Genomic DNA, 27221 nt, shown 5'->3' with positions numbered 1-27221 from the left:
GTGTATTTTCTGTTCTGTCTTGTTTTGTGTGCATGAGCTCCGCGTGGTATTATGCTTTCAGTGACAAGTATAAGAGTAGTTTTGATTATAAACAGTATAGCCTACTGAACTACCTCACAATTGAATTGGACGTAGCCTACTCAGCATTCTTCAGCAGTTTAAAACTTCAATAACTAGTCTAACTCTTCCTCGTTCATTCTTCGCCTACAGAATCAGCTGGAAAGGATGGCTGCCATTAAGGCGCTTCAGCAGTGGTGTAAAATTCAGTGTGATGGGTATCGAGATGTGAATATCACCAACATGACAACCTCCTTCAGGGATGGACTGGCTTTCTGTGCTCTTATCCATAAGCACAGACCGGACCTCATGTAAGAAACTTGCTACTTGATTGCATTATGAAAAAGTGTTCGAGCAAACTTGGCTAGCAAAGTTGCGAACGTAAAACTCCAAACGCTGACTGATGTTACTTGCTTATAAGAGTGGGATTCATAGCCATAGCATTTGTTTCGCCTTCAAATCTAAAGATGCAAACTAGAAATGTTGCTAATTAACAAACTATTAGCTGTTTGGTTGAATATTAGCTACTTGAATTATTATCGTTTTACTTCTAAACCAATGAAATATCCACAACCCGAGCAAATGCGCGCGTCTAGGCAAAGCCGGCGTGTTGGAACATGTCGATAACCATTTGAAAACAGTTTAGCAATATCTTGAAGTTTCGGTTTGAGCTGCATTCATGTAGTCATACATGCTACACGCTCATCCGAAAAACAGAATCGTGAAAATATGATATGTTCTGTTCAATCCCTGATGTTTTTAGTCTAAGACTAATACGGTCACGGCAGTTTTCGGATAGTAATTCCAAAATAGCACTAAAATTGTTTTCGTGAATATGTTCGTATGCAGCCCAATGGGATGTCTGACCACCAAGCGTAGGTACAGCGTGTGAGTAGACTTCTATGGGAGTAGTGGCCAGTCGAATGGAGCGCTCAGTTTGTTTGAGTCTTCGGGGAACCAGTTTGCTCAATATTATTGCCAAAACACAAGTGAATATGACACGAGTGAGTTCAGATAACTGGCTTTTAAATATACACTTTTTCTTTTGAGTTACTGTCAGTCAACAAAATCGAAACCACACATTCAGAGTGCCAAGGGGCAGATCCAGTAGGCCAGTGTTGCAAAGTTCATTGTATTGGCAAACACTTGACGTATGAATCCATCATGCTGTTACACATGTGAATAGGATCAAAAATAGATAAGCTGCTTAATGCTGTTTATTCAGTAAACAACTCCGTGTTTGCCCATATCTATTGAAAGGGTAACCATCTGACTACAAATTGCCCATTTTACATATAATTATATGCAACAGGTAGTTATTGTAAAGCGGGCAATACCACATGCCCATTTACTTATCTACAATCTTAATAGACCTACAGCATTTTGACCTGTGTAGAGAGGATATGGTAAGGCATGGTCATTTTTTCACTCATTTTTATTTGAATAATTATAAAGTACATGTGACTTCTGTTCCTGCCTCTTGCCCAATGCATGCTGGGATAGGCTAGGATAAGCGGTTATAGATAATGGATGAATGTATGTGACTTCTGTGTCTTTATTAGTCCTGATTCTACACATTCCAAACCAATGTCTGAGATTTCCTCAGAACCCAGTTTTGGATAAAGGCTAGCACCAGTGTTCTTTACGTAAGGGTATACATTGGGATAAAGGTATCATGATTAGAGTGAATTAGCACTATCTCACATGTGCACAGATGTGATAACTTTCAAATACTCAGTTGTCATGCTTGTTAACTGAGTCACTGTAGCTAAGTATCCTTCACTGAATTTGAATCTGATCATACTGACATATGATGCCTACTGCATATCCATAGGTCCATCAGTTTTATTGTGATTTTTTTTTGTTAAATTCTGGGATTGATTCAAAAACACTGGGACTGGGTAGAGGATTGAAGGAAGAAAACAATTAAGTTGTCTTCAAAAGACAACTATGTGACACATCAAGTTTATAAATAAGGTTGTCACAAAGTTCACAGCACTTGACTGCTGATTCAAAGTTGCTGAGCTTGCTCGGGGCAGACAGGTTTTTTATTTCATTTGACTGAGCATTCATTCAGTTACTGACAGGGAGTCAGGTCTATACTTCAGTACATACGTTTCCCCATGTTTTTGCTTTCAATTCACAGCACCCTAGTTATTTAAGCAATACATAGAATTTTGATTCTTCATCCCACAATGTGTAAAATTTGTCAACCAGTAGATAGCTGGAAGACTGAAACCTTCTTTCAAACATTATGGGCTGTGGATCTCTAGGGTCAGGAGTGGACGTCTTATGATTTCAAGGATCAAGATCTGTGGAACCCAGCCTAACTTTTTTTAGTCTAGTCAATTTGTATTATTTGTGTTACTTCAAGGTTGTGAGTTAGTCGGAAAGGATTCTTTAAAAAAAACAAATGTATGATTATTGGATTAAACAGTCAGATAGTGTCACAATTTAAAGCTTGGTTATATGGTTATTCTGTATCACTCCTGATTTTCATAACTGGAAAAAAAAAACAAGTTTGTTCTTGCCATTTTTAATTACACTTCCTCTGACAGGACAACAGAATTTTGACATCTTCAACATTACTGAAATTCGAAGCATTGCTATATGTCATTTCAATGAGCAGTGAAGTGTCACTTGTAATCATCATACATTTTTTTCAGGATAGCCAATGCATAAAATTGGGATTCAACTTTATGTCCATGTTATCTTAAGGGTTTTGAAGAACTAACCAAGTTACTTTTGCCGATTCCTGTTGCATTACCACGTTTCATGGTCTCATTCACCTGGGAAATTTGTTATAAACTTTTTGTTACCTGACCCATGGAGTGGCGTCTTATCTGACCAATTAATTCTCTGCCTGATCCTACATAAACGTATCCAGCTGCCTGGTATAACTGTCCACATCTACAGTATATGTAGGTCAATCCGGTTGCACACTGGCATACTTTATGAATGGCAAAGCAGATCTTGTGGCGTCATTGTCAATAATATCACCAGAACACCAGGGTTCCTAAGTGGCTCAGTGTGTGAAGATGGATAATGTGATTTACCCAAGTAGTACATGTTCCTGGCTCTACATCCCTTGTTCTTCCTGGAACAACATTTCTCTTAACTAGTCATTGCCCTCTGATGTCATCAGTGTGTGCTGAACAACCCCAGGCTCCTGAGCCTTTTCAAAATTCCCTCAAAAACTCCCCAATTTCCAGAGAGGTACACTACTATGTGCACCATATCTCTGCATTTCTGTTTGCAAAATTGAAAAAAAAAAAAAGATTTAGTGGTTCACAAATTAATGCTTAACTAACTAATTCATGTGTTATACTGGGTTGTATTCATAGCTGAGGTAGTGTAGTGCTTAACTGAGCTAAATAACTTGCTCGTTAGTAGTTAAACTTTGCTGGTAACACTTTACGGTTCACAAATTAATTAGTTACATTGGATCATTGGTATATCTATCAAAATTTTGTAGATAGATATCTTCTATGTGTACCTATTCATACAAAATGGCAATAAATTGGCAAAAATTAAGTTACCTTAGTCATAACAGGCAGACGATTGTGGATCTGTATAGCAACAATGGTCCTGGATCAGCAAACAAATCTATCGCGGATCAACAAAGTGATAATCATCCTGAATCGACAGTAACAAATCTACCTCGGATCAACGTTGTTATGTTGGTCCTGGATCAACAAATCTATTAAGGATCAACATAGCAATGATTATCCTGGCACAATTTTAGCAAGTCTATCCAGCATCAACATAGTGATCATGGTCCTGAATCAACATCAGCAGATCTATTTGGGATCTACAGACAGGTGGCACATTATAGGAAAAAAACTGAACGAATGAGTGGAGAAACATAGCAAATGCAGATGCTTCCATACATGTGGCAAAAGGAAAAGACCTAAGTGACTTTGAAAGAGGGTTCATAATTGGGGCATGGATGGCAGGGGCTTCAGTCACAAAGACTGCTCAACTGCCTAGTGTTTCAACAGGAACAGTGACTAAAGTGACATCTTCATGTCAGGAAGTTTTGGAGAATTTTGAAATGGCTCAGGGGAAGGTTATTCGGCAAACACTAATGACATCGGAGGGCAATGATTGCTCAGTAGGAATGTTCCAGGAACTATAGTAGTGATGTTGATCCCAGAGCATATTCTACTTGCCTAAATCATGTTGTGCCCTCTAAAGATACAAGTTGATTTGAGTTGGACCTTTAGTCTGCACATTTGAGCTTTGGCTACTGCATGTTATTAGTTAGCAATATCCACTGCATCCAAACAGTAGGCTTTGTGTACCGGCAGTGGTAGGGTGAGTTTAAATAGGCTAAAGTTTCACAAATTAGCACTACATTAGTTCCCCCCATTGATTTCAGGCATCCGCTACCCTACCAGTTATTATCTGTGACAGATATGGCTTAACTCCACTGTTGTACTGTATGGCGTTGCCTGTAGTATGAGAAATGGTCACTGACTCCCACATCAGTGAACTGTACAAGTGAGCTGGACTGCTCCAGCGTGTGCAAGTGCAGTTGACAGTGTGCTGAGGCTAAAGTCATACATGATTCCAAATTAGAAAAGAAAAGAAGGGGGGGGAGTAGTGCTGGTTCCATCTCATAATGAATCTCTATTGCAAACTTACGAACTATCAATCTGATACAGTGATGATTATTATTATTACTTAAATATTGGCATTGAAATGGATCATACAAAATATTGGTGATAGCTGAAAGTATTAAGTAACATTCTTTAGCGGATTTCACTTGACACAGCTAAACTTGGTATTACATATGTTATGGCTGAACTGTAAGAAACTGTATAGATTACTTGTCTCACAATATGTATGTACTGCCCAAAAAATACATGGCAACCACTGTATAGCCTATATATTTACTGCTTTGTTCTTTTTCCTCCAGAAACTATGATTCGCTGAGTAAAGAAAATGTCTACGATAACAACAATTTGGTAAGAAAAAAATAATTGTTCTGTGAATATTATCTTTTATTTATTTATTTTTGTGACTATCCAGTGTATCCACACAGGGTGTCTTGGGTGTGTATTTTGGTACATATTGCATACATTGGGGTAATGCAAGCATGTTTTCTTATTAATAGAAGTATTAATAAGAAAACTTTAGCTTCTCAAAGATAAAATAATTTTAGTCCTTTTTTATTCCCAGCCTTGGGGCTTAATCTTAAATGTACAAATTCTCCAGCTTAAAGTTTAATTTTTAATTAATTAAATAGTTTAATTAATTGCTTGGCCAATTAATTAAATTTCTGTTTAGAGGTTAATACATTTTATGGGCAAATGACATGCTGCTCATAGAATATGAGCTGACTTCCTGTCGATAATTGGAAATGCAGAAGCTAGTAATTAATTGGTGTTTCATAAATTCCATCTTCTATAATAAGTCTTTAAAAATCTAAATTAGGGCAGCCAAGCCTTACTGTTTATGTGGAAACCTTTTAAATATGCTGCATTCAGACGGTGGTTTATGTTTTCAAAAGAGGGGAATTTTCTCTTGATCACAGTGTTCTGTTGTTGGAATTGTTCAACATCTAGTATAGTTTTAGCCTATGTAATTATAGAATGCAAGGTTTAAATTACAGCAGAAATTCTGAAATGCTATCAACTTGTGCTATAATTTTGCTTTTGTTATTTTCACTCATCATTTGAAATGATACTCATGTAAAATCCTCAATACCAGAAGTAACATTAATGGATGTGTCCATTGTCCAGAAAGAAGGTGTCATTTGTTGTACTTCTAACAGTCTTTCATTAGAAGGTTTCTTGGAATCATATTCTTGCTTAGTCTGGATGTGCCTGCGTACTTAGTCTTGAGCCAGAGAATTGCTGAAGGGGCTTTGGTTCAGGGTCACATTACCTCATCAAGTTTAATTTCAACCAACTGACTTGCTTGTTGGATACTATCCCTTACAAAACGTGTGCCTCTCTTTTAAACAATGGAATTTCCAGAACGAGCGGGAATGTTAGGGACTTTCTCAAACACTGTTCATAGCCGAGTTGTTGAAACGGCAGTTTCAGTCCAAAACGAAAGTCAGCAAAGCTTGCATAAACACTGCTCCTTGGAATCAGATGACCATAATAACAGGCTGTGGCTTGTGGCTTCTGATTTATGGGAATGTTTGGCGATAAAGAAGACCTCTATGCTTCCTTGAAATCTGCACTGCAGTGTCAGGCCTCGGTGTTGCCCTCTGAATTCATGCAGTGAATGTCCCACCTCTTGTGGGTGTGCAAAGCAGCTTTAAAATGAAGCTGGCTTTATACCTTAATGTGCTACTGCTGAACTGTGCAGACAATGGAGCTTCTCAATACAGCACGTGTCCAATCTGTTTGTCCCCAGCTCTGATCAGTGCTATTTTTTGTTCTTATGTACATTCCTTATCTTTATCAGGGACATATATGGTAAAAAAAGTTCAAAAACTCACTCCAGCAGACACATAGGGTTTGCAACAGAAGGAGAAAAAATGTTTATCACTGGTTTGATTGTTCTGCTCTTCTTCCCAGTGCATAAACGGTTGACCTGTTCATCCATGGTTTAATAACAGTGAATATACAGGGTTCTCTGTAGAATTAACATGGAGGTGACATAAGGTGTTTTTTCTCTGCTCAAAGACTAGCTTTGTATTGCAACGTTCTGGTAACATTTTTGTGTCTCCAGTGCTGCCTGAGGATGAGAGTGCGATTTTGAAACACGTTGTGGCATCAGCACATAAATTGCAGTGCAGATAGCCTTTTTGCTCCTGTGGCTAATTATTTGCTCTGTGCAGTTTAAGCCTAATTAATTTATTTTTCTTCAGTACTCAAGAGGTTCCCAATTTTTTGTGTGGTAAGAAGTAAATCCATATAAGAACATGAAGTCTATCAATGAAAGTCTGTCAAGGTGTGTTCAGCTACTGTGGAAATACAGTGAACTGTATTCTCTTTAAAGGGGGTAGTGAAACAGGAAAGGGTGAAAGAATGGCTTATAGCTGCAGTGTAGTCAGGTAGCATATAGTTATCTTCTGGTGGTATCAACTGTGACAAAAGCATAGCTGTAGCTGTGAGGAGGAAGTAAAAATATAGCCATATGAATCCTTGGTCAGTCTTAACCAATGTGGCTTGAATACATAGCTGACATAGCTGACTAAACTGTGTCTTACTATAATCATTGCATTGATGTCACTTCATTTAAGCATTTCACTTATTCAGTCAAAAAGTCCCACTCTCCTGACAGTCGCTTAGCTGTTGAACACTTTCTGTTTGCAACAACAATGGCCATGCCTGTTTGAGTTTTACCATAAAGCAAAGTTAATCACCAGCTTAGTGTTTGTTGACTTGGTGTAGAATTTGCTGGTAATGTTATATGTGCATGTTTCAGGTAGTGCAAGTGTTCCTGAATTTAAACATGCCTTTGTAATTACCGGCATTGGCTGGCCTCATCTCAGCAGGCAGTGTTTTTCCAGAAGTTGAGCTGTTTGAGGGAAAGGCTGTTTGTTGGCAGACAACACAGCCACCCGTTTTTTTCCACTCTGCAGTGCAGTAGCTCACGGTGAATACAGGCTGCTGTGGACTCCTGACAGAGGTAATCCAACTAGTTTGGCCTTGTGGGCTATGTTCTGCTGTGCCTCCTTTTGAAGGCAGGAAGTGTAACCAAATAGAAGCCAAATGACTCTTACATCACAGCAGGGAAATTTCCACTTTTTAGTACCTTTGTTGGCTTCCTCATAGCTTCGCTGCCGTAATGAAGCAGCTGGAGTTAATATGTAATGTAATACCCACCACGTACAGGATAATGAAAGCAAGAAGTTTTGCTCCCACCGCGTTAATGTGACTGAGTGACTCACGTTAAAGACGAGCATGTGCTCAGCTGCAACTCCCTCTGTCCAGACTGGAGCAGCTGTGTCACTGTAACTTCGTAATTTCCAGTTAGACTGAAGGACGTGCTTCTTGAAACGTTTAGGCCTTTTGTGTAGCAATGCCATTCGTGTCATCATGACTGTGCAAATAATACAAAATTACCTCAGATCCTCCCTGCTATAGTAATGGCATAGAATTACTTAATTAAAACCACTGCTTCCTCTAACATTGTAGTGCAGAATCTTCAGCGTGGATTTGTGGACAGGACTCTTATTTTCCCATTTTCTGTGGTAGAGAAAGGGGCCCGATTTCCCCAATTCAAAGTATCACAGTGTCAGGCTGGAGAATGAGTTTTAGTGGACTTTGGTGGAAACAAACCTACATGACCTTCAAGGATATGAATGGTGTTAGACACTGATTGTCTTTTGAAAAAGAAACACAGCCTTTCCTTAATATTAATGAATATGAATTCATGTAAAGGCATTCATTACAATTTAGGAACTGTCAACAGAGGGCTACTTGATATTGGTGTTTCATCAATGTCAACAATATCTAGTCCCAAATCCCAAGTCAAGTGTACTGAAACTAGTACTAAATTGTGGCTTTGTTATAGTGTATTGTTCTGTCTGTAGTCCATTGTAGATGTTATTGGGTGATTAGATCTTTCTGTCTACCTGACAGAACTCAATGGATTTTGCCTTTGTTTATAGAAATGCATGTTATAGTTTCTACATGCATTTAGAGAAGTTAGAGCCCTTAAACTTAAGACCCCCATTTGCAAAAATTGTGATTGATTTGGTGTTCTCTTAATGGTGTTTCTGTTAAAATGTGCTCCCACTGAAGTATGAAATTCCTTGTCAAATCTGTATACGAGTGTTTTAGTTATGGAATTATTGAGCCTACAAGTAAGCTGTCGACAGCAGGATTTGATAGGTGGATGCATGTACTGGTTTTGTGACCTTGAGGAATTATTTTCATTTCATTTAACCATACTTCCCACTGTATTCTACTCCTGTTGCTTTATTATGCCACAGGGGCTGATATAACAGCACCGAACTTGCCTGAAGCGTTAGCGATATTTCTGTAATGTGAAAGTTGGCATTGCCAACCGTGATAGTTGTGAGGTTTTTTGTAGCAACATTCATTGCATTGCAGGGGTGCAAAATTTGAAGTCAAAATTGTTCATTTATGGAGATTTTTCCCAACAGGTTTCAGATAAATGAATTTTCTTGATATTTTTAGAAAAGTAATTGTCACAGAATCTCGATTCTGTCACAACCTAGATTCAGTCAAAAGAACATTCCAGACACATTTTATTGTTTTTATGATTTAAAGAGAATGAGATCTATGAAGTAATGAACATTCAACAGCATATTTCCATACCACATTCAGAGGTAGCATAAGGGAGATCTTGGAACAGTTTCACACCTCAGTGGGTGGCATCAGACAATGGTGTCAAGACAGATCTTCCTTGGAATCTGAATAATCATGCACACGTCAGGGGCCATATGAGGAAGCAGCTACTGATAATAATAAATGGACATATTTCTTTGTTTATTGGTGAGTTTGTGACATTATTTTTCTTTGTTACAAAACTGTTCAAAAATATTTTCTGGTCATTAAGCATTGCTCTATTAAGCATTGCAATCTGCTTAATTAGCATGTATAGATTAATCTGTCCATCGCTTTCAGTCCTTCCTGATGCCGCATTACATTGCTTATAAGGTCTAAAAATGCCTAGCTGTCTGGTTAAGGATTGCAGTGTGACGTGGAAGGGTTTGGCAATAAATGTCAATCATCCTTGATCTAATGAATATTCATGAATGAGGAGATGGGCCCAGCCCTGTTGAGGGATATAATGTGGTGTGGATCATTTCAGTATTTTAATAGTTCAATTAAATTTGATGAAAAACCCACATGAGGTATATTGTTGTTGTAGAGATCATTTGTCACAGGAAAAAGAAACACTGGAGCAGACTTAAGGGCAAAATGGTGAGAGCAGAAAATGTATAATATGCTACTTTTTTTAACTCTTTAAGGCTTGCTGAACTGGACATTTATTTTAATCAAAATCTTATAATGTGATGTCTTTAAAACGTATGTGTGTTCGTTTTTGCGTGAACATAGTTTCCACAGACCCATGCAGTGTTGATATACTATAAAGCACATTTCCCTGGGCTGCCAAACCTGTATGTTAGCTGTACCTCAATGTAGACAGAAGAGCTACAGCAAATTGACCTGGGCCAACAGTATGCAGGTTAATTCCTTTTGCAATTTTTAGCTTTGGAGTGCAGTGAAGTTGGTGTTTGTCCATAAAATTGGCATAGCCAGAAGGTGTCTTTGAACAAGTTGTTCTCCTAGCAAGGTTGTACAGTGCATCAATAGTTCACAGTAAACAAAATATACCTTACAAAAACACATATGTGTGGTCTTACAGTAGGTGTTACCTAAACAGTTATGATGGGGGATCTCAACAGAATTCAGCAGTCAAAGGGAAAATTACAGAGACGCACGCAGAGACGCACATATGCGCAAGCGCATGCACAAACACACACACACACACACACACACACGCACACACAGTAACATTCACACTTGCACAAACTGCCCAGTTAAATTTAAGCTTTTCTTGGCAGTCCCTAATCTGCCATCTCACTCTTACTTCTTCCAAGGCTTTGCAGGCCAAAGGAAATGTCCTTGTCCTTGCTCCCGGAGTGTGAGGCTATTCTTCACATGCTTGGTCTAATCTGTTTCTGGAAACCTTTCATTATCTGGTCATGTTGATGCAGTTAATTAGGCAGCTGAGCAATATGGAATAAGCCCAGCAGGCCCTAGATATTTCAGAAGACATTCTGATTTTCTCCAGATTTATGGGGCTAAAGATACATTTCCCGAAATGACACAAAAATATTCTGCTAAAAGCCAGTTTGTTGTAGATACTGCCATTAGTAGACACTGTCATTTTAGAGAAGCCTCACTGAAGGGGCTCTTCAGACAAATCTCTCTGCCACAAAAGAATGTAATTACTTGTATATTTGTAATCTGAATATATACTTTCTCCTCATGTTTTATATTTTTTTATAAAAATAAAATCATGCAAGGTCCACCCTCATTTCTATATCAGATGGGCTTGGCTGTAACCTGTGAGCACCTGGAAGTCATCACAGCGGCCTGTGCCCTTTTTGCATTGCAGGCTTTCCACGTGGCAGAGGACCAGCTGGGGATCCCCGCGCTGCTGGATGCGGAGGACATGGTGGCACTGAGGGTTCCAGACCGTCTCAGCATCCTCACCTACGTGGCCCAGTACTACAACTACTTCCACGGCCGCTCCCCCAGTAAGCTCGTCGCCATTTACCTACTGACCCACTGAGCGCTGATGAGGTCACTACCGTCATCATCTTCTGTCGTCCACCGCCGGTGGCGGTGTTTGCGATTATGGGTGGCTCAGGCTATAAACACACTGTGTCTTTAATCTCCTCAGGGTGCTCTCTGTGTTTTTGTTAAGTTGTTGATGAATCGGCAAAACCGGCAAACCAGGAGCAATCAAGTGCAGGAATTGAGCCTTGGATTTTTTTTTTTAAGGCCGCATTTGAGGGGGTATAATGATCCCGCTTGTGTACGGGCTACGCGCGCTTTTGCCTCCGTTAGGGATTTTAGTCTGCGGTCATATTAAACACGAGTGCAAAAGTGCTGCATCCACTCAGCCTAATTGCACTGTTAACATCAATCATGTTTTACTTTAAATACTCCCGGGGAAACTTCCGGAGACCTTTACAAGAATCTATTCATTAGGAAGCAACTTGCTGAGCAAGGTCTTTTAGGAGCTTACAGCTGGCCAGCCTAATGCTTTTAAACTCAATCAATAGTTCTGTTTGAACAGCTTTTCTTATTGGGAGAAGAAAAAGCTACCCAAAGGTTTTTAAAAATAATTTTTTAAGAGCACGTTGTTATTTTTTTATCCCTTAAAAAAAAACAATTTAGTGTCATAATTGTATTCTCAGCATGTGTTAGCCTGTGTTACCCTCCTGAGCTCGTGGTTTACAGCTGCGGTAATATTATATTGCTGAAAGGCATTACTGCAAGGCTGCACTCTGCTGAACTAATAACAGGCATAAAGGAAAATAAATGTAATGTATGGACTTTAAATAAATAATACGCAGAGACTTGGGAGCTCCTCTCACTGACGAGCGATTGTGGACATCGAGAGTGAATCTTTTAACACACAAGTCTCTGAAGCAGGACTGAGATGACAAAATGGCCGATTTATGTGTAGCAGCGTATGGAATTCCTCCTACATCACCAGTGACAGAAGAATGCTGTTTTTGGGAGGTCGTTTCTGATCGTACGTGCCTGTTTGAAATTTTTTTTTTTTTTTTTGCTGCGGCGTGGCTGTGACACTGGATCACATTGAAATGCGTCCCTGCTGCATCCGACTGCAGCGTCTGAGACGGGGCGACTCCTGGGTCGTTAGTTTGCTCTGTTCTCTTTTCAGAAGCTCCCGGCGCACTTATTTCTCACAGCTGTGCTTTGCTCTTTCAGTTGGAGGAATGGCTGGTATCAAGAGGCCAGCGGACAGCTCCACAGAGGAGCCATCGGGGAAGAAGAATCCGCCTGTGTCGGCCAAGCAGTTCCCTCCCAGGCCCGCCTCGGTTGCCGAGACGCCCCCCTCCATCAGTGTAACCACGCCCTCCAAACCGTCCCCTAGGCCAACCAGGGCGGCTAATGAGGCGAGTCTCATCTGCACGGTCATTATGTTACAAACACGGCTGCTGTAGGATGGCCGTTTTTGCTCGCGATGGACGATATCAAGAAGGATATTTTGTTCGAAATTGTCGACAGAACAGAAGAGCAGTAGCTGCTGTCTGTGTTGCTTTGAAGAAGTTTGTTTTGCGAATTGACCTCTGCCTTGCTTGAATTGCAGCTGGAGTGTGAGATACGTTATGGCATACTGACTGCACATTCAGAAGACATTACACATTACGTGACTCCTCCTCCCTGTTCATCACTCCTGTCTGAACTGGCAGTGCGATCTGTGCCCCCAGCTCACTTAGGCAACCTGGTTTTCCTGTCTTGTAACATTGTGGACACTCCTTCACAAAAATAATATATCCTTGTCTTAAGTTCAGTCTGTTCTCCACAGTACACTGTGACTTGACTTAACAGAATGCTGTTTGGGCTTGAAAGGCATTTGACCCAAGCAGTAGAATGTGGAACAACAGTGTCGGCATTTGAATGCAGATGTGGTATAACATTTTACAATATCAATATTTAAAAATGCAGTTTAAATATTTGATTGTCTCTGTGTCCCGGTTGCTTTCCACAAGTTCAGTGTTGATCCTTTATACACCAGACATCTGTGTGTCATAACAGTTCCAGTTAGGTTTTCTCTCATGTGACTTATGGTAACTTTCATTTACTGGCTTTTTGGTAGCCTATAGCCTATCTACCGGTGCACATGTCTGCACCCATTCAGTTATTGCTGTTCTCTGATTGGTGAGGCATGCTCATTTTCACACCTGCCTCGGAAAAACCAAGGGCAACCGGCCAAATAACTATATTTAAACGCATAGGTATCATATTTCATAACAGCTGTGCTCAGCCAGTGCTGAATCCCTCCCTTTTACACAATAGGAGATTATCATTGTTTCCTTAGCTTTGTTGGGTGTGACACAGGACTCCATTGTGGCTCTGTGTTGGCCTGTGGGAAAAAACTTCAGCTCTATTAAACAATGCTAATAGACAGACGACTGGGAAAGTGTCAGTCTGCTGTAATTCAAGCAGCAATAACAATGTACTGCTTTGTTCATGTTTAATGCCCAGAATCAGTGAAATATTCATTCGAATTTGGAATGTTTGGCAGTGATTGTACACATGAAGGTATTTATTTCAGCTTCTGAGAAAGTTTTTGTACAGTAGATTGTAATCAGTCTGTGTAATTTGTTTGAATTTTGCAGTGCAATGTATGAAAGTGTTCTGAGCCTTTGTTTATAACCACACCATGCACTTGTCCTTTCAGCTCAACAGATGGCATTTGAGCACCCTCTAGTGTAGAAAACTTTGACTACTGCAGTGTATTGAGAATCTTTGGTTATATATTTGGTTGTGTATTTTTATTCTGTCATGTTGTCTGTCAATGTAGGCATATGCATGCTGTTTGTTTAATTTATTATTGTTTCTTGTTATCTTAACTTGTTTCCACTGTTTCCCTTATTTTGTCCTCAGAAGAAGGTTTTGGTCGAGAGTTCCAACACAGCGGGTACCCGGAGCAGTAACTGTGCTGCTTGTAAAGGCCATGTTCACCTTGTTCAGCGACACCTGGTGGACGGGAAGCTCTATCACAGGAATTGCTTCAAGTAAGGCTTGGTGTGCAAGGCCGAAATTAAAAGATGTTTTGAAGTCTTTCTGAGCATAAATGCGTGTGTGTAAATACAGACTAACATTTTTTGTTTTACTTCCAAAAGGTGCAGTGAGTGCTCCAACATCCTTCTCTCTGGAACGTATAAACCTGGGTCTGCGCCCGGAACGTTCATCTGCACCAGTCACCAGAACGCCCCCGGCAGTGGGCTTTCAAACAAAAACGGGCCGGCCGCACCCAGACTGGGACCCACCTGGCTGGTCAACAAGAATGACAGACGTGAAACCCCGCGCCCTTCCTCTGCACTGTCCACCCCGGTCAACAGCAACGCCAGCCCCAAGCCCTACACCCCAGACTCTTCCAAAGCCTCCACCCCCACAAACGGCAAGGCCCAGGAAGCGCGACGTAAGTTCTTCGAGACCACGCCCACGGCGCCGGCCGACCCACCCGCCAGCAGGTGGCCCTCCACCCCCACGGAGGGCGCTGGGAAGAAAAGAGTACTGCTGAAAGTGGAGGAGCCCAAAGACAAAGACAAAGCCAAGGCGCTGATTACAAAGAAACTGACCGAGGGTAACAGCAACAACAACAACACCACATACCAGGCAGGCCTCCGGCCCACAGACAACAAGTGAGTCCTTGTGATGAATGTTTCCTTTGTTTGGACTGATTATTTCATGTGCTGGAATGGCATGCAGTCATTTTGAAGTTTGTGTGGACTGGAGTATAAGTGCTTCTGTTCAGCTATCAAAGGTTCATCAGAACCCTGCGCTTTACCTCGGCTCTAAATACTCACTAACATTTTATTTCAACATGCAATTTGAATTGGTTGAATTATTTACCAGATATTATTTATTTGCCATAGTAATGCCACGCATCATAAGTAGCCAGTGAGTGGATAAATCAGTTCCACTTATCACCAACACGATGTCAAGGTACTTTATGGTACTCCACTTGCATTTGTTTTCACAGAAATGACATATTTCTGCATATTTCATATATGCTACTTGGTGGCCAGCTCCAGCACTCATTTATAATAACACGTGCTCCTGTGAGATTAGGACACATGAGAAGCAGTCTTGCTAATTCTCAGGTAATGAATATGAGTGGCAGAGGTGAAAGCCTTTCTCACAGGAAGAAACGCTGGCCTCTTGTGGCCAAGGTGCCTTGTGTTTGGCTACCTGTTTGGTTTCAGAGAGGTTTGGGAAGGACTTCATACTCTATTTACAAACAGTCAACGCATTTGACTTTGAATATAATCCGGAATTATGGCCTGTCTACCTGTTTGCATGACCATTGGCTAAGCGTTAATATTAAAAGGCTTCATTTAGCTGGAACCTTATGGAAATTATGTGCAGATCGTCGAAACTGTAAATTATATTTTCAGACAATGCACACCTTTAAGAATTATTGCTTTATGTATTTATCCAGAAAAACCTTCGGATTTGCTCATAAATACAGAAACAAATTCTTTCCGCTGGCTGTGCCAGCCTCCTCATTCTAGAATGCATCTTTTCAGTTATGTAAATGAAGTTTTGGATTAATATACAGCTTCAGTATCTTCTATTATGAGAGATAAGTGGATTACAAATGAGGAAGATATTTTGAGAAGGCGAGGCCGTGTTTGATGGTAGTTTAGATTTTTTTGTTGTTGAATTGGAAACAGTTTTGTTTGAAATGAATAGCGGTGTTGCGCTTGATTGGCAAACTTAGATGTTAAAAGGCAGAGTATTGCCAGACAATATAAAGTGCAAGCTGTTAATAACCGCGATTGTTATAGAGCGCAGCAGATGCAGCTCAGAGAGGGGGGAGAGAGAGAGAGAGAGAGAGAGAGAGATGTGTGAAGATGGTTAGAGATGAAAGGTAGCCGAGACTTGCTCATTTCTCTGCGGCTCGGATGTGGAAGTAGTCGCCGCGCAACTTCCCCGGTGCTTCGGGGACCTGGGCTGTTTTGAGCTCTAATCTGGTAAGCCCCTTTTAATACCAGGCATCACAGACCAGATTTAGGAGGGATTTCTTACCAAATCTTAATTAGTAACTTTGTTTGTGAGCGGACAATCAAGGGTTACCCCGAGCCCGAGCGCGGTGTATCTTCTTATCCGGGCCCTTTAATGTGCAAAGCAGCCTGTTGGTAGGGATATTACTGTCCTCCCCCCACCCCACATCTGCTCCTGAAAGCAGCTGGGAGAATGTACATAACCGTTGTTCTTTTCAGGTGTTATATCACTTTACCTTTTACTTGATTTTATATTGCTAATTAACAGGCTTTCAAAGAATGTTTGTTTTTTTCAGCCATTTGAATTAAAATTATTGAAATCTTCAGAGTTTGTGTTTGGAGGTTGAAAAATCAGTGATGTCACCATAAATTGTTACTGAAATGGAAATCTGAGATGCTTTTAAATTGTTTGTGTAGATTTGCTTCAGAATAGAACATCTGTATATAGGAATTCCTGAGGCAGATTATTAATTTTCTTTGCTCATATCATTGCATTCAGACTATTAAACTTTTGATGGCCAGGAATATTTTGAAGGGCCTGTCTATTCTGTTGACCATGTCGGCCATGTTTCCTCAGGTTTGGTAACAAGCTGAGTCCTGCTGAAACTCCCAGCAGGAAGAAAGGTCAGGAGAGCTCTGGTGTCAGAGGATTAAAACCAGCCGAACCTTCTCTTCCGCAAAACACTGCCAAATCCACCCCAGGACCCCTCTGGGTCAAGACCAACAACAAGGAGTCTCCTAGACCTCCAAGTACCTTCTCCTCAAACATCAAAGGTACAATTTGCATTTTGGATTTTTAAATGCGATTGCAGTAAACATACTAAAGTAGCTGAATCGTTATAAATTGATAAATTGATTAATTATCAAATTGATAATATTCAGGAATCGCGTTTTCATTTAATGTGTATGTAAGCTTTGCTCTGAGCACAATCTGTTTGCCCCTAACATGTTGTATTTTTTGTACAACAGATTCGAGTAGCTCGGAGTCCCCTTCAGACTGGCTCTCAAAACTCAAGCCTGTATCAAAAGGAGCCAAGTAAGTTTTCAGGGGTCTTTACCTGTAGCTCTTATCCACTTCAGGGTCTGTGGGCGTGGTCACACAGGTGAAAAAAAAAAAACCAAAAGGCGGTCCTCAGGACCAGAGCGCTGACAGCTCTGTGCCTTCATTCTGCAGCCGGGTCCCCTGTCCGTCTGCGTCCGTCTCTGTAGTGATTGGCTGGCTGAAGGTACAGCCTCTGTCCCTCCCCACGGAGTGCCGCATCTGAGTCCCGCCCCCCTAACGCACCTCCAAATAAGTATACTGAGTCGCCCCCCCCGATGGCCTTTCTTCCACAGTTCCATTCCGACCTCCTTAAAACACCCGAGGTGAGAGAGAGCCATTCGGGATGCCCCCTCGCAAAACGGGGCATTGTGTTCTCACGTTCTCCCCCCCCCCCCCCCCTTTCTCCCGTAGGACTGCCGAATCTAAAGAGCCCTCGTTCAGCGCGGGGACAAAGAGGGCCGAAGTCCCCCCGAGGCCGTCGCCCAGCGGCCCCGCCCCCGTCCGGCCCGCAGTGCCCCCTGCCGGCTCCCCTCCCGCCGTGCCCTCCAGCCAGAGGGCGCCTTCTCCTCAGCCGCCACGCAACGGGGCCGGTAGCTGGGGTGAGGCCTCGCTCTCCTCAACCGCTCCGCCACCGCGACTGTAGTCCTGCTGCTCTTTGGCGACTGTGTGGCACGAAGGCCTTTGATATAACCTTCTCTTTATGTGCTGCTCCGTAGCTTAGCGGCTAGCGAGCTCTGGCAGGGTATGCAAATGGTGGCCGACGTTGTTTATTTAATGCCGCTGCGGGCCTGGTAGAAATCCGCAGTGAAGTTTCCTCTTGAAGGAAACTTTCTTCAGAAAGGCTTTGCCTGCGTTTGCTCGTCGGTTACGACGGGAAGGTGCGCATTCGGGAAGAGCGTCTGTCAACCTGCCACCGGCAACAAAAGCAAATCACAGTTCCCACGCATCCTGAAAAAATACTGGAAACTTGAAAATTAAGTCTTTTCTCAGGCCTGCTTCCTTTGTTCAAATTTCACTCGGTATGGGCACCGATACCTACAGTTTTTCTACCGTGTATTTGCTGATATACACCAAGTTTTAGCCGTAGCATCTCTACATTTTGTTCATTTTTTGCCCATCTTCAAAATCAAGGCTTGTAGTTCTTCAGCCAGGTTTCCTGAAAGCGTGGCCGCTTTTAATTTAACTTGAATGCTGAACTCAATGGATGAATGCAACAAAGGAAATGATCTGTTTTTTTTCCTCCCTATTTGAGCTAATTTATTCATCTGCCTTTTTAAGGCTTTCAAAATGAGAAGGGATCATCATCCACAAATGCCTCCCAGCCTGAAGTGAAGTCACCCAAGGTAAGTTTTAACATATTAATTATACTGCAGTGTGCTACATGACTCGCTGATGTGCGTGTGTGTGTGTGTGTGTGTGTGTTGGGTTAAAATTGGCAGGAGCTTATTTAGAGTGGTGTAGATAAGGCAGCCTGGGGACAATATTATCTTTAGATAAAATGCACAGGAGACAAAACCTTGAAAGAATTAATTAAATTGGCGTCAACAAGATGTACAGTTTTCCGTGAAGTTTTTTTTTCCCTCCCCTCCCCCCATTCCTGGTGCCTTACCTTCCTGCAGGCTTTTTACGTATTATGGTAATACATCAGAAAAATTAATTTACAGGCCACGAGTTGCAAATTTGTCATCTACAGTTCCATTTGGGGGAAAAAAATCTCAAAAAGGAGTAAATCAAAAACAAATGCATAATTTTATAATAACGAAAACCTGGCTTTTCAAAGTAAAGCTTTTTTAAAAATATTACAGTCACTATGAAGTACCCGGCCACGCTTTCTCCATCAACAAAATAAGCCAAAATAAAAAAAGGTTCCATTAATGCAATTTGGCATAAGGTGTTATCCATGTCTAAGTGAAAGCATGTCTTAATTAAAAGATTTTTTTTTTTGCAGGCCAAGCCTGACTTCATCCCCAAGGAAGAGATTATGAAGGAGCTGGAGGATATTGAGAACAGTCTGAATGAACTGGAGAAGAAGGGAATAGATCTGGAGAAACAGCTCCGTCGCAGTGAGCAAGGTAAGGGGGAAAAACACCCTGCCACCCTCTCTTGCCCCCTCCCCAGTCCCCCCCCCCGACGTCTTCACAACAGCTCCCTGATAGCTGACTGACTGGAGCTGACAATAAAACAAGGGGGGCACCCCGGGAAGAGAGATTTGCATTAAGGGATGTGTGTTTTTTTTTGTTTTTTTTACACTGGCACTGTCACGGTTTAATGCTGACATATATATACACAGCATTCAGCCGGGTGATTACCGTGTTGTGCTTTGGATCTCAAGCAATATATTACCGCATGAGCCGGGATGCCAGGAAATGAGTTGAGACCTCAGAGGACGGCGGGACGCGGATAGGCTGACCCGATCATCAAGTAAAAACGTCCTCGACGTTTCGAGTTTGAGAAGCTGACAGACATTAGGGCGGCACGTCCTCGGGGTGCTATCCGAATAACCTCGGCGCTAACGCGCAAAACAAGGAGGAGGCCTGAAGGACGGAGTCAATTCTGCCTGCTCAACATTCCATCGTGAAGACATTTTATGGTCTGTTACTCCAAAGTGGGCTTAAATCATCACTGAGCGTGTGCAAAAAAAAAAAAAAAAAAGAAAGAAAAAAGCTCCAGGTCCGGAAGACCGAAAAGGCTGTTGTCGGTTGTCGCGCTAGCGTCAAAATATATGTGCTTTCGAAATGTACGCCATCTCTGCTTTTGGAGAGAGGTAGAGTGACAAATTTGCGTTTGACGCTCCGCCCTCCTTCCTGGAACGAAACGAATGAGATCATTATGTAAAAGGTGACAGATTATTCTTAGATACTGTATGCATGTCCCCAACTAATTACCTATGGCCTGTAAACACGTGTTCAGAGTGGAAAGGCAAATGCTTCAGTATTACCTACAGTATGCTGGGTATTCCAGACTATGGGACTCAGAGTTTTGGGTTGTGGAATTGCACTGGGGGTCAGGTAAATTCAAAGAGTGAAAATAAGTATATTAGAAATTACACCATATCTGAAGCTTGGCCTCCCAATGTTGAATGAGTGAAATGTCTTATCCTATGAACTGGCTGTCTCTTCCACCTGGCCACCTTTCTGGGTGGCTTTGATTAAATTTGCGTCGTGGTTTGTGCTCAAGTACTTCTCTAACTGATGTCCTGGGACCATACAGCAAAGGCAGTCCTTCTATAAAAGGAAACGGCGAACTATATTCGGGGCCAATCTCGGAGGCTTGTTGACGAACGCAGGGCCCTGCCCACGCATCGAACCCCTGCAGCTGATCGGCGTCTTCCTGTGCCACGTCCCCGTGTCTGTCGTGGTCCCCGGTAGCCTGTTGAGTGGAGCATGCCCTGGGAGCCGAGCGTATCCATATCAGTTGAAAATTATTAGCGACGGAACTGGCGTTTCGTGAACGCGAGGGACTTCTTTTTCTGCGCTTCATTAAAAGCGTCTGCGTGTGTAATGCGGGATTCCGTGTTAATGCAGCTGCTGGTTACCAAGACGGTCGAGATTAAATTGGCTCCGTGGCACTTTGGCAATTGGTGCAGGGCATTTTGGGACTGACACACAGTCTGAGGACAGATGTAATTTGTAGGACATTTGATTCCCCTGGAGATCATTTATTTCCCAGTCTGGTGAAGCTGGTGAAGCTGCGGTCACGGCCGGTCCTTGGCTTTGATACGCTGCATTTTTTTCAACCCGTTACAAAATGAAAAGGGTGGCCCTTGTGTGTGTGTGTGTGTGTGTGTGTGTATGTGCGTGTGTGTGTGCATGCCTATGTGCCTATGCGTGTGTGTCAGTCTCAGGGTGGCCTGGGTGCTTTGCTCTCCAACCGAAGCGAGGGAGACGAGGGGGCCCATCTGGGGCTCAGATTGGGGTTCCGACGTAGCCTGAAGGGGTGTGACCCAAAAAACTGTTCAATTTCCACCAGCCGGCGCCAAATGAGCCGAGCGGTGAGCGAGGCACAAAGAGTCGCCCCTGTTCCCTCCCTGATAGCCTCTCCCTCTCTGCGGGATTGAGCTAAAGGATGGAAATAGAGCGAGGGAGCAGCTCCGGTGGCTGGACGCGGAGCAGGAGAGCGAGGAGGAGGAGGAGGAGGAGGAAGTGCGATGACCCTGCCTGCTGTGACCTTGAAAGGAGCCCCGCGTCGCCGCGGTAGCGATATCATCAAGGCGCTCCAGTCACCTGTCCAATTGATTAGAGGCACAAATTTAATAAAGGCCCCGTGGTACTCGCTCCTCGGTCCCAGTCCTACCTGCGCCGTTATTAAAGGCGTGGAGTGTGTGCGCTGACCAGAGGAAATGTTCAATTAAAATCTCAATGCTACATTAGTTTGCATGCTTCCCTGGTAGGACCCACGTGCAACTGAAACTGCTGAAGAATTGAACTTCTCTATAATTTTCTCCGCCGCGATAACATTCAAATTGCGTTCCTCATATTAAAGGAAGTAATAAAAGTTTTTGTGCTTCCTGTGGAACAGACCTCTGAAACTTTGTTATCACCCACATTTACTGTCAGCGACGGGGCCTTTTGTTCTGCAAAGCACCCAACTGACTGCTGTGGCTTTGTTGCAGAGGGGGAAGAGGACACCTCAGCGGACGAGTTGATGGTGGACTGGTTCAACCTGATCCGGAGTAAGCAAATTTACATGCGGCGGGAGTCGGAGCTGGTCTACATGTAAGAAACCGCCTTTGTTTATTACTTTTATGTTTATTATTAGGCATATTTCTGAAAGTATATCTGCACAGACGTTGCTCTTCTCTTAGGATTTAAGCTCTGGCAAAAGGTGTATAAGCCAGGTGTTAAATGTGGCTTCAGTCGTACAGCGCGGAGTCATGTTTTCCCATTGTGCCTTTCTGCAGCGCAAAGACTCAGGATCTGGAGGAGCAGCAGCCGGGTGTGGAGGAAGAGCTGCGGAGATTGCTGGAAAAGCCAGGTGATCCAGCCAAAGCGCTCGCTCAGGCTGAGGAGCCTCTCCAGCGCCTCAGCTCTCGCTCCCTTCACTGGAGCTTAATCCGTTTGTGGAGCGGAGGCCCTAGCGCCGCCGCTCGCGTAACGTATGCGGCGCGATACCGCCCTGCGCGCGCTGCGCTAATTCGCCCTGCTTAAGGTGGTGACCCACCTCAGGCTCTCTGTTAGCGGGCTGAGTTTGGCTGTTAGCGCTCTGCAGTTCATTCACGGTGTTTGAGTGTAACGGGCCCTTCCTGTTCGCGAGCGGAGTCGTCGCGGGCTGGGCGTGTGCTGATGTGTTGGCGGAAAGCTAACTTTTGTCTCTTGCCTTTCTGTGCACCTCAGAGCCCTTGAAGACGCCTGCAGATAAGAGGAGAGAGAAGGAGCTGATGAACAAGCTGGTGGAGATTGTCAACGACAGGAATGCTATTGTTGAGGGGCTGGATGAGGACCGGCTGAGGTTAGGCTGAATGCGCTTATTTATCCTTGTCTCTGTGCTCTGTGTTTCACTGTGCCTGTTAATCTGTGTGTCACTAAACCAGTGATACAGTGTGTCCTCACTGTCCTGATGAATCACTCCGTCTCATTGTCCCTGTACAGCTGTGTGACTCTCTGTCCTGGTGAATCCCAGTGTGTCTAACTTTTCTGATAAATCTGTGTCTCACTTTCCTGGTAAATCTCTGTATGTCTAACTGTCCTGATAAATCTGTGGCTTACTGTCCTGGTGAATCCCAGTGTGTCTAACTGCCCTGATAAATCTGTGTCTCACTTTCCTGGTGAATCCCAGTGTGTCTAACTGCCCTGATAGATCTGTGACTCACTGTCCTGGTGAATCCCAGTGTGTCTAACTGTCCTGATAAATCTGTCTCTCACTTTCCTGGTGAATCCCAGTGTGTCTAACTGCCCTGATAAATCTGAGTCTCACTTTCCTGGTAAATCTCTGTGTTTCTAACTGACCTGATAAATCTGTGTCTCACTGTCTGTGTAAATCTCCGTGTTCAGTCATCTGTCTTTGCGCACATCAGTCTCGGTGGCTCAGTGCCTGTGATCTTGTGTCATTGTGTAGGTCGATCTCTGTATCAGGCAGTCATTTGTCCCTGTATATATCCATCATTGTGCATCGCTGACTTCCCTGTTCCCCCAGTCTGTGTGTTTTTGTCACTGTACACCTGATATGTGAAATGAAGTGCTGTGCAAGGCATTTCCTCTGTGCATTCAGATTATAGCCTTTCAAATTTGTTGAAAAATGATAGATTAGCATATATGAATGGATCTATTGCAGATTTGTTTTGAACGCCAGTGAATTAACTAGATATTTTAATTAAAATAGATTTTTTAATGTGCATAAGTTGTTTTGCATAATACATTTATGCATAATAAAAACAATGCTTTCAAACTACGGTGTGAAAACCAGACACACAAAGCTACTGCTATTTAAAGAAAATGAAGTAGTTTCTCCTGAAACTCTACATTTACATTTGCATTTTCTAAATCTCTAAAAGGTCTGTGCTTTTCTGTTGATCCCTTTTAGGGAAGTGGAAGAAGATCAACAGATGGACCAATTGATGCAGAACCTGGGTGAGTCTACGAAGGATCCGTTAAGATTAGGAAGAACTTAATCTCAGGTAGCAGAATGCACAGCGAGAGCTAATTTACATTTGAAACTAAATGATTAGCTTCCACTGCAGGATCTCATTCTATTACCACTTATATCTGTTAAACTCAAAAATTGCGCATAATGAGTATTTGTTTTCCCCGCTACTTTTAGATGACTCAAAAGAATAAATGTGTATTATAGGCAAGTTATGCATTCCATTTTGTACTAATGACCCATAATGGACCCTGGATTGAGCAGCCCATATCTCATAATTTACCTCTCTGCTTTCATTTTTTTCAAATCAAAATGCATATTGGAAAAACGCATGCTCGTCATTATGTATAATTGATCAACTTCAGTTAACCTTTTTTATAATGTAGTCAAATGTTGCTCTCATTTGCAATTCATGATTGAGAAGGGTGAACTGCGAAATGCAGAAATTCTATTAAAATTCATAGTGAAATTCATAGTTTTAGTTAGCACTGCTCTACAGGGAGACCTTTGGTCATTTAAAAAAAAGAATTGAGCTGAATTTATTGAGCTGAAGCATAACACCCCACTCATTTTGATTAGTTGTAGTTGTTTGTTCAGTTCTTAGTGGTAGCCATTTCGGAAATGATGCCTAACAAATTATTGTACTGTTTCACATACAGTGTCCTTATGCATGAACACTTATTTAACTTATTTTGCACTTATTTTATTTGACTTGGGCTCAAATTCAGTGTCAATATGTAATTACACATCAAAGCTCTGCTTAATACAGCCATATTTCATTAAAAATAAAGCGATGTTATGTGTAGATGTATGGAATCCCATTTTGGACATGACCTCAACTATTAGCCAAGTGTAGTCCTCTGTCGTCAGTGTTACATTTCTCTTAGAGGACAGGTCATCTAAGAACATGACGTTTCTGTCTACTGACCTGCAGACTGTGTCCATATTGTGGCATTATCACTCAAGATCTTTGGCTTTTTTCCCTCTGCCATCTGCCTTTGTTAGTTGACTTTGTGTACTGTACCTCCGAAGCTCCCTAGCTTTGTGCATCTTCTCTCCTCTGTGGTACATTTTCACCAGCATCTCTGCCATAATCTCACAATTTTACTCTTTATATAACATTTTAAGTGTGAATTGGCATTTTTAACCTATGGCAGACCAGCGTTCTAAAACCCAGTGCTTATAGTTTTACGCCTGTACATAGAGGTTTTTTCCTAATTTCTGCAGTGCTGGGCTGAAGTACTTGCAGTCTGTTTTTTTATTGGGCTGTAAAGATGAGGCATTGAAGGCCGTGCTTCCTTTGTCACCGTGCTTATGAAATGCTTTATTTTATTTTTTTGAACAGATATAAAGAAAGACAAAAACAAGAAGAAGTCTCCGATGCAGAAGCTGTTTGGACGGAAGAGTTAAAGGGAGCCGTGGAGGACCGACCCTCGGGGACGCCGGACGTGGCGGGACTGTCCTGCGCTTCGCCGCTTGCTTTCCCTGCCGCTCTGTTTTGCTGCTCCGGCGCGGGTTCGAGTGTGCATTCGTGTCCGTCCCGGAGCAGGCGCTCTTAAAGCCTGTCCAAACGAAGCTTCGCGGGCCTTCCGGCGGCGGCGGCGGCGGCGGTGGAGGGGGGCCCGCGTCGGCGACACCATCGACGTGCTCTCTGGAACGGCACACGTCGGGTCCCGCTAGCTCGCGCGGCAGACTCGGTGCCCGGCAACACAGATAAACGGGTTTCCGGCTAATTACTCGCGACTGTGATCTGCTATTCCATGTGATTCGCTCGTCTGTGCTAATCTCGGCATTTTAAGATTAAAAGGGATTTCAGAATATCAAACAGAGGCTGCTTCTAATTCTGTCGCCTCGCCGAATCGTCATGCGCTCCTTCTGCTCACCGTTCCGATGATTCATGCGCCCCTCACTTCTCCAGATTAACCATGTTTACAATCTTTTGCTAAATGGGAGGCTGGCAGTGGGTCAAGTGACACTTTTTAATGCACTTAATCTTGTTTTTGAGTGGTTTTTGTATCCGTTTTGAATCCTTTTCCTTAATTCACATTTCTTACTGGGGCCTAGTTTTGTGTGGTCTTAGATGAACTCTGAAAATCGTTGTTTTGTCAGCAATAAAGATTGTTTGTGGGCCTTATTGACTGAAACCGAAGAGAATAATAGTTTTATAGTAACTTCTTTTTTATTCTGTATACTGGGTTCGACAGCAATGACATCCAAATCCAAAATGACAAAGCACACAGTGAACGATGCCTTAATGTTTTTTTTTAAAGGGCTAATGATATCAAAAATGTTTGGTTTTTTTAAGGTAGTCCAGGTTTGCCAAAACAAGTGGGAAAACAAGGGAAATTGTGTTTTGTCTTGATTCATATTGGATCTGAAAGAAATACCCAATTGAATTGTATGGGCCCTCAGACTAATATGTAATTTAATGTTTGGTATGAATGGCTGTGTTTTAATGAGTTGTTATATAGAACACTAGGAAGAATTGAATAACTTTACAGAGCAGAGTTTCTTCTGTGGAGCTGCATCAAGAAATGATACAAATTGCTTTCACGATGAGGCGGTTTGACGAGGAAATGGTTGGAGGATTACTAGCGCTTTTTAATCAGAAGGTGGCAGTGTGGGGTTAATTGTAGTGGAGCCTGGCAGCCCAGACTAAATTGGCCACAGTTCTGTTGTTTAATTGTTTCGCTAGTTTTGTGTGTGATGTAGATCCCAGCTCTGTAGATGCAAGACCATTAATCAGTTTGGAAAGTGCGTATTAAATCTAGACTGTAATGATCCATTTCTATTGCCAATTTTCATTAGATTGCGTTCCGCTGCTGTATTCTGAGTGAGGCTATCGGTTGTGACATTGCGTGGACTAATTCTGTAATACAGGCATTATCATTGTGATGCATTGCTTTCAGGCTTGAGGAAGGAGGATTTAGGATCTGAAAGGTGTGGGTGATGCCAACAAAATAACATTCTCCTGTGGTGAATGATCGTGCCGTTTCTGGGTCCTTTCGTGTATAAGGATTTTACAGGCCTTTGCCACTTTTAAAACTTTTTTAGACTCGTCATTGGAAAGGAAAAGGAATATACATGTTTATATGTGTACTTTATTGTGTTTTAATTGTTTCCTATCAAATAAAGTCTTTAAAGCTATGCTGTGGTTGCCATGTAGTGTAAATATGCAGTCATTTCTAAAAGTGGTACTGAGGTGTTTGTCTTAAACCAGAAGGGTTTTTGAAGTATTCATTGGTTTTAATCTCTAAACCCATGGTTTCATGGTCTGTTTGCACATTAAAATGTAATAAAATTTAATAATGTACGCTGGCACAATGA

General features: G+C 42.3%; 1 protein-coding gene across 1 annotated transcript; it reads left to right on the top strand.

Moving 5' to 3' along the window:
- Window positions 1-27221, top strand: micall2b (mical-like 2b). Its single transcript, XM_035407006.1, has 16 exons — window positions 1-368; window positions 4979-5027; window positions 11119-11260; window positions 12465-12652; window positions 14148-14278; window positions 14387-14908; window positions 16851-17047; window positions 17243-17309; window positions 17727-17914; window positions 18594-18658; window positions 19264-19387; window positions 21928-22030; window positions 22216-22289; window positions 22649-22763; window positions 23835-23881; window positions 25240-27221. The coding sequence occupies exons 1-16, from the start codon at window positions 226-228 to the stop codon at window positions 25302-25304; spliced, it is 2220 nt and encodes a 739-aa protein (XP_035262897.1). The 5' UTR covers window positions 1-225; the 3' UTR covers window positions 25305-27221.

The sequence above is a fragment of the Anguilla anguilla genome, chromosome 2 (assembly GCF_013347855.1).
Source record: "Anguilla anguilla isolate fAngAng1 chromosome 2, fAngAng1.pri, whole genome shotgun sequence".
In the NCBI taxonomy this organism is placed as follows: Eukaryota; Metazoa; Chordata; class Actinopteri; order Anguilliformes; family Anguillidae; genus Anguilla; species Anguilla anguilla.
This window is presented reverse-complemented; position numbering and strand designations above follow the sequence as displayed.

What these genes read in the sequence shown, in the direction of transcription:
- micall2b (XM_035407006.1), top strand. Translation starts at nt 226, where the DNA reads ATGGCTGCCATTAAGGCGCTTCAGCAGTGGTGTAAAATTCAGTGTGAT. An exon ending in CTGAAGTGAAGTCACCCAAG is followed by an intron (nt 18,659 to 19,263) that starts GTAAGTTTTAAC and finishes TTTTTTTTGCAG; the next exon opens with GCCAAGCCTGACTTCATCCC. An exon ending in CCAATTGATGCAGAACCTGG is followed by an intron (nt 23,882 to 25,239) that starts GTGAGTCTACGA and finishes TTTTTTGAACAG; the next exon opens with ATATAAAGAAAGACAAAAAC.